Source organism: Silurus meridionalis, chromosome 16, assembly GCF_014805685.1.
Source record: "Silurus meridionalis isolate SWU-2019-XX chromosome 16, ASM1480568v1, whole genome shotgun sequence".
In the NCBI taxonomy this organism is placed as follows: Eukaryota; Metazoa; Chordata; class Actinopteri; order Siluriformes; family Siluridae; genus Silurus; species Silurus meridionalis.
Genome location: NC_060899.1, coordinates 16829454 through 16836953, shown reverse-complemented (window position 1 = coordinate 16836953; position 7500 = coordinate 16829454). Strand labels below are relative to the sequence as shown.

Sequence of the window (7500 nt, the reverse complement as noted above, 5' to 3'; positions counted from 1 at the left end):
TTAACATCACAGAGAGAGAGAGAGAGAGAGAGAGAGAGAGAGAGAGAGAGAGATCAAAAGGTTTCCAGAAAAACATGAACCTGAATGCAGACTAATGACAAAAACACTCTCCTGGGTTTGTGCTCCTCACAATCAAGCAGGAGAAGATCACGCTTCTCTCCGGAGCTGAAGGGACAAGTGCTACAGATACCTCAACAACATCAAGATTACATTAGAAACCCTGGATCTCTCTCACACACACACACACACACACACACACACACACACACACACACACCACAATCTAATACATACACAAACACACAAACAACTTTAATATCAGGATGTTTGATAAACTCAGTCATAAACACGTCTGACTGCACATACACATTTTATTTCTCTTACCACAATTTACCAACCAGTGTTCTTTTTACAAGGGTGTGTCCGTGTGAAGGAGGGTGTGTCCGTGTGAAGGAGGGTGTGTCCGTGTGTAGGAGGGTGTGTCCGTGTGAAGGAGGGTGTGTCCGTGTGAAGGAGGGTGTGTCCGTGTGAAGGAGGGTGTGTCTGTGTGAAGGAGGGTGTGTCCATGTGAAGGAGGGTGTGTCCATGTGAAGGAGGGTGTGTCCGTGTGTAGGAAGGTGTGTCCGTGTGAAGGAGGGTGTGTCCGTGTGAAGGAGGGTGTGTCTGTGTGAAGGAGGTGTGTCCATGTGAAGGAGGGTGTGTCCATGTGAAGGAGGGTGTGTCCATGTGAAGGAGGGTGTGTCTGTGTGAAGGAGGTGTGTCCATGTGAAGGAGGTGTGTCCGTGTGAAGGAGGTGTGTGAAGGAGGTGTGTCTGTGTGAAGGAGGTGTGTCTGTGTGAAGGAGGTGTGTGAAGGAGGTGTGTCTGTGTGAAGGAGGTGTGTCTGTGTGAAGGAGGTGTGTCCATGTGAAGGAGGTGTGTCCGTGTGAAGGAGGTGTGTCCGTGTGAAGGAGGGTGTGTCTGTGTGTAGGAGGGTGTGTCCGTGTGAAGGAGGGTGTGTCCGTGTGAAGGAGGGTGTGTCCATGTGAAGGAGGGTGTGTCCGTGTGAAGGAGGGTGTGTCTGTGTGAAGGAGGGTGTGTCCATGTGAAGGAGGGTGTGTCCGTGTGAAGGAGGCCTTGTATAAATTGGAGTCTCATAATTCTGTGGTCAGAACATGAGTTCCAGACACACATTTACACAGTATGTGACTTTGGTGGTGGTCTTTCTTTCTCCATGCCGTGTCTCAGTGTGTGTGTGTTTCCTCCTTCATCGCTGTGTGCTGGTTCTCTTCTCCAGCTCCCACTGAGCAGCTACACGAGCAGCGTAGATCACAAAACCCCAGGACACCAACACCACCACCAACACAATCTAACACACATACACACACACACACACACACACAGGGAGAGAGATGCATAGTGTTACACTTCTCATGCACGCACACACACACACACACACACACACACTACTTTCACGAAGTGCAGTCAATCTGTCTACACTGACATGGGTACTGAGAGAGAAAAATAAAGATTGATGTAGACAACTCAAGAATATAAAGATGAACACATGGACAGAGACAAACAAACAGATAGACAGATAGATAGATAGATAGATAGATAGATAGATAGATAGATAGATAGATAGATAGATAGATAGCTAATTAGAGAAACGGATCAACTTGAAAACTTGCCCTTATTATTATTATTATTATTATTATTATTATTATGAATCACGTGGGCATCAGGACTAGAGTCTCTGGCTAGTAACTACAGTTAGCTAAGCTAGCACAGTTATCCTAGCTGCTACTACTACTAATACTCACAGCTGCCAGAATTCTGTCCACAGAACGCTGACTCACACTCATCACCATGTCTCTAAACACACACACACACCACTTTCATAACTAAACTATGAACATAAACAGAATCTGGACAGAATATCCACAGCTACAAAGGAGCAATCCGCGTCACCATGACAACAGACTGCGGAAGTAAGGCGAAAACCCGGCGGAAGTTTAGCGCCCCCGTGTGGACGCGCGGTTATAATGTAAACATGTAAAACATGGGAAATCCTCGAAACAATCTTGAAAATTAAATAAAATTAATCAGTTATAAAGTAATGAAATTAACCGTGTGATGCAGTTAAACGTAAAATAAAATCTAAAGAAATCACCCCCTAACTTCTCAAAAACTATTCGAGATGCAATAAATATTTATTCGAATTTCGTTAAATATCATTCTATTATAACGGATTGTTTTATAGATAACATAAAATGTCACTGTGAGATTCGGATATGTTTTTATGTTTAATGTTTATACTGTATTTTTGATGCTGTTTATGTCTGTATTTATTTGTACCTCCTGGCCGCTGGGGTGCGCATGCGCGTGTCGCTCTTTTCCGATATCCGGCTTTCTTGTGCAGGTTCCTCAGTGGTTTCTCCCCTGTAGCAGAGCTGCACAACAAGAGAAACGATGACATTATTAAAGTTATGGAAATGATCTGGTGATGGTGGGATGAGTGAAATATCGCGAACTTGATGGATGTGTGAAACAGCGCGATATTAAGAGCGGTACAGTAGCAGGAGCTCGCGCAGGAGCTCTGAGGTAGGAAAGCTAACAGGCTAATCTGACAATTTGCCTAAACATTTCTCTCCATGTTTCGGTTTAGATTTCCTAAAAAACATCTCACTTTGAAGTCTAGCTCCGTGTTCGGGATGGTTGTGATGTAGAGCTCGTTAGAGAACTTGTCTGCAGCAGCGGTGTTTCTGTGGTCAGGATCCTCCAGAGCTCTGCAGGCCTGTGACCCAGTCAGCTCCAGATCAGTGCCACAGGGTTCTGTACAGAACTGTGACTCCTCAATATAATAACTGTCATAACAGTATAACAATAAACAACCAGCATCAAAAATCTTTACACAAAAACATTCATGACTTTTGATGAATGTTTACATGATCCAGCTGGATGTCACTTCCTGTTTGAGGTGGTCATGTGATTATTCTATCATTTCAGTTCATCTTTTTGCAGGCTGTGTTTTAACACGGTGTAGTCTGATGTCTCATTCTGACCCGGTGTGTGTCTTTGTGACGTTACAGATGATGGCACCTACAAAGATGAAGCTGCGTGTGAGGAAGAAGGAGAAAGGCTTGGCGAAGTCGTCTCAGCAGCAGCAGCCGCTCTGCCCCGAAACATCCCCGGACTCCAAGTGTCCGATCTGCCTGGACCGCTTCGTGAACGTGGCGTCTGTGGAGCGCTGCCTGCACCGGTTCTGCTTTCGCTGCATCCGTGAGTGGGCCAAGAACAAAGCGGAGTGCCCGCTGTGCAAGCAGCCTTTCCGCTCCATCTTCCACTCGGTCAGGGCCGAGAACGACTTCAAAGAGTACGTGGTGCTGGAGGACAACGCTCAGAACGCGACCACGTCTGCGACTGTTACGATGGCCGCAGCAGCGATAGCGGCGGCACCTGCTGGACAAAACGACGCTGAGAGCACCGCGACACGAACTCGGCGTTCCAGAGCAACGAGGACCAGGCAGAGGCGGAGTCAGAGAGCACAAGACCCCGCCCCTTCTGCTTCCTCGATGGATGGCGTGGCACTGGATGCGACACTGATGCAGCGAGACCCGGCCTGTCTGCGACAGTTGTTGCCGTGGCTACGCCGAGAGCGAGTCATGGGAGCCAATCCCAGTGAGCTCCGCCCCTTTCTGCTAGCACGTACTGACCATATCCTACACGAGCTGGTGAGCTTTGCCCGCTCCATCGAGGCCATGCAGTGTCCCCCAGCCCCGAGCTATGAGGAGGACAGCGGCTCTCAGTCCTCTATAATCAATATCTCTGAGGTCTCTCTTTCTCTCACACACACACACACACACACACACACACACACACTTGAAGTGTGTGGCTAGATAAAATAAAGGTGGAGGGTTGGATGTGTGGATGGATATTTTACGCACTCTTGTCACGTCTTTTTTTACAGGACAATGATGACAGCGGGGAAGCAGACGTTACTGAGGACGTTACCCAGGACCGGGTCCCTCCGGTTCCCATGGCAACGAGCAGCGAAATCTCCCTGAGCCAGTCTGCCTGGGACGACGAGACTCCCGGCCCCTCCTACTCCACCCTCAGCCATTCACAAACAGAGGAAGTGGAGCCTGATGGGACTCAATCAGGAGGAACCAGTGCTGCTACAGAACAGCGTGATAGCAATAATAAAGAGCAGGATGAAGAGGAAGAGTGTATGATTGTGGGTTACGTGAAGCCGATGGCGGAACGGACTCCAGAACTCGTGCAGCTCTCTTCTGACTCCACTGAGGAGGAGGTGGGGGGGGACGAGGCGGCTGCCATGGAAACGGTAATGAAGGTGGAGTTGTCGGTGCCAACTCACGAGCAGGTTCCGGTTTCTCCAAAGTCCTATCCCTCCACCTCACATACAGAGAGAGGAGAGAACCTGGAGCAGTCACGAGAGAAAGATACTGGTAAGACCTCTCATCACAAGAGGCAGGAACGTCCCCCGAAAACATCTCCCTCGCTGCCAGGGTCACGTTCTCAGAGCAGTGAGAGTTCTCCCCATAGTGGACTTTCTGTAACAATTGGCAGATCCCATATAAGACCAAGGAGGCAGGTTCTCCACTTATTAGGGCGGAGTCCCAACCTTTTTGCAGAACGAGATGGCTCTTCTTCAGAGGAACTCGTCCCTACTCGTTCCACTGCTGCACGTGACAAATCATCCAAATCCTTTTCACCGTGGGATTCGCCAGGCCGTGACGGTGAGCGCAAAAGGAAGAGGAGGAAGAGGAGGAGAGAGAGAGAATCCGAGAGGAGTAGATCTCCTCATCGGGAGTCACGGCATCGTCACGGTGACCGCGAGCTCTGGCTTCACAGCAGCAGCAGCAGCAGCGATGTGGAGTCACGACAGGAAAAACCTGCCGGTAAACGCAAATACAAAACGCGGCATTTGGAGAGAACGGCTCGGCGGCGGAGCAGCAGGAAATCGCGGGAGAGGGAACGGGAGAAGGAACGGGAGAGGGAGCGAAGTCCGAGTGTGGAGATCATCTTCGAGCGGCGGGCCACTAACACACACACACGGAGCAGGAGGCACAAAAAGAGGAGTCGGAGAAAAGAGAGAGCGCAGAACTCACCCACTGTCATCACGATCGACAGCGACAGCAGCAGCGGCGATCACGCCGCTCACACACACCACGCGGAGGACGACTGTCACACTGCTGACTATCAGAACACGTTTATAGACGACGACAAAGACGAGATAACCAGCGACATCGACCTTCGAGATCACAACAATTACGACAACGAGCGCATTACAGACTACAGCGATCACACCATCGATTATCAGGAACGTGTTGCTGAGTTCAGCGATCGTGCTGCTGAAGATAAAGACTGCTTTACACACTCTGGAGACGACGACGACTCTAAAGATCAGAACCGAGCGACGGCGTTTACCGAGCCTACGACTGAACACGGAGACAGCGTTGCAGGTGTTAGCAGACAGAGCTCTGATTTTAAATACAGAACCGGTGGTGAGAAGGATCCTGATCATCAAGACCACGTTGGAGATGTTAGCAATCGAGCTGCTGATTATAAACGAATTGTTCCAGATGGTAAAAGGAACAGTGGTGAAAAGAAAGATGGTGTAACAGATGTAAGTGCTTCCACTGCTGACTCTAAGGTTAACGATTTAAGGTTAACTCAATATCAGGTGTCGCACCTGGATGTTAACAGTCCAGACGATTTTAATGACACGAGGAACCGAGCGGAACTGAATACAAGTGTTTTGGATATGCTGAACCTGGAGCACTGCCTGGTGGACACGGTGCAGCCAATCAGGAGAGCGGACGAGGAGGAGCTCAGGGTGGAGACTCCACTCTCAGACACACGTCTGCTGGAATTACAGGAGGGTCTGTCAGGGGGAGGGGGAGGGGGAGGGGGCGGGACACCCAGGAACAGCACCGTGAACCAACCGGAGGCAGAGCTTGTGACTTACGGGGACCAATCAGAAGGGGAATAGGCTGATGTGAGGACAGACTCGTCCTGATGGATAAAAAAAAAAAAAAAGTTTTCATATGGAACTTTGTTGGTCCACATTAATTAGAAACTTTTTTATTTCTGAATTTTTTTGTCTGTTTTATTATAAAAGTTAAAGAATGCAGGAAACATTTCCCTTTTTTATTGTTGTCACTATATAAGTATTTATAATGCCTGTGATGGAGTTAATAAGAGATCATTATTGCTGTGCCACAACACACACACACACACACACACACACACACACACACACACACACACACTTCTACATTATACAGTACACATTTATTTGTCTTAAACTCAGGGAATTTGTGGCAAAATGTCCACTTCCTTAATAACCATCATGCCTCTTACACTGTGTGTGTGTGTGTGTGTGTGTGTGTGTGTGTGTGTGTGTGTGTGTGTGTGTGTGTGTGTGTGTGGACAATACCATGAACAAATAAACAACACAAATGGTGCAAACAATAAAAACCCTACTGAAGTGAGTTTCTGGGTGATGGTGGTGTCTGCAACATGTTTAGTATTAAGGGACGTGCACGTGTAAATAAGTGACGCTACAAACTGAATCCGAGTGTAAGTGTATTCCCCCCCCAGTCACGTGTAAAGTACGGTTTCTGCACTGGAGTTTACATTAATATGATGTTAAAGATAAAAAAGAAATATATAGACCAAATATTTAACAGTGGACATTTTCTCAAAGCAGCTTGACAGATTTAATGGTTATAAAAGAATGTATAATTGTCAGTTTGTTGTTATTAATATACTAATAAATAATATGTTGTATTTCTGCATTAGCAACTACACCTGACAGATTGTTGATCGATTAATCGCCATGGTAACTGCATAAGCAATAAGATTTTCACTGGTTCAGTGCAGTGACTGAATAAATACATAGAATCGTTTTCACTGAGTTTTCAGGAAAGTATTTATATTTCTAGTTGCTGTGGTGACACAGAAGATCAGCTTCTGAGAGAACTGCTCCACCAGCATCGCTTCTATAGATTCATCAGTGCAGTTTCAGTCCAGAGGAAATACTGGAAGGGTCTTCTCATCTTTGCTGTGTCTCTGGACACATCCCACAGGAAGTCAGTAGTGTGCACTGTTAGTGTTAATGGTCTTTGATGGTCTTTAATGGTCAGCTTGTTGCTGTGAGTTTCTGTATTTGTGAACAGGCGCTGACTCCTGACTTCTCACACACCAAACATCAAACTGGCACCAGAACCATCACTCGATGTTCTAAAGTGACCCCATGGTGAAGTTGAGCTCAGGGATCAGTCAGGATGAGTGTGGATGATGATGATGATGAGAGGGTGTAGGGAACACGCTCCTCCGTTCTGCTTCTATTTCCATGTACTCTCGGTTTCCTGTTCTGTGCTAATAATAAAAGTCTCTTTCGTTTCACCGAATCACCGTGAGTTTCGGTTTCGTTTTGGTCCGCTGTGCTCCTGCACATATTCCCGGAGTGTGAGAGAAACTACATTCACTTCAT

At 47.4% G+C, this 7500-nt stretch overlaps 2 protein-coding genes and 1 long non-coding RNA gene across 4 annotated transcripts in view; 2 read left to right on the top strand and 1 right to left on the bottom strand.

Annotated features, from left to right (window-relative positions):
• Positions 1–1206: 1206 nt before the first annotated feature.
• LOC124398977 lies at positions 1207–1980 on the bottom strand. The gene is made up of 2 exons (XR_006928153.1): positions 1802–1980; positions 1207–1347 (listed from the first exon to the last, which is right to left on the bottom strand). It is a non-coding gene; the product is annotated as an uncharacterized LOC124398977 (long non-coding RNA).
• A 399-nt stretch (positions 1981–2379) lies between these two features.
• Positions 2380–6496, top strand: toporsb (topoisomerase I binding, arginine/serine-rich b). Of its 2 annotated transcripts, none has more exons than XM_046869571.1 (3): positions 2380–2582; positions 3071–3811; positions 3949–6496. In XM_046869571.1, exons 2-3 carry the CDS (start codon positions 3071–3073, stop codon positions 5992–5994), a joined length of 2787 nt encoding a protein of 928 aa, XP_046725527.1. In that variant the 5' UTR covers positions 2380–2582; the 3' UTR covers positions 5995–6496. The 2 variants fall into 2 exon arrangements, with proteins under 2 accessions (XP_046725527.1, XP_046725526.1); XM_046869570.1 differs by lacking the exon at positions 2380–2582 and adding an exon at positions 2781–2958.
• Positions 6497–7410: 914 nt separating this feature from the next.
• Positions 7411–7500, top strand: part of ddx58 (DEAD (Asp-Glu-Ala-Asp) box polypeptide 58) — an 8765-nt gene continuing 8675 nt past the window's right edge. The window contains exon 1 of the mRNA XM_046870130.1: positions 7411–7500. This exon is cut by the window's right edge and continues 107 nt beyond it. The gene's annotated coding sequence lies outside the window, so the exon portion shown is untranslated.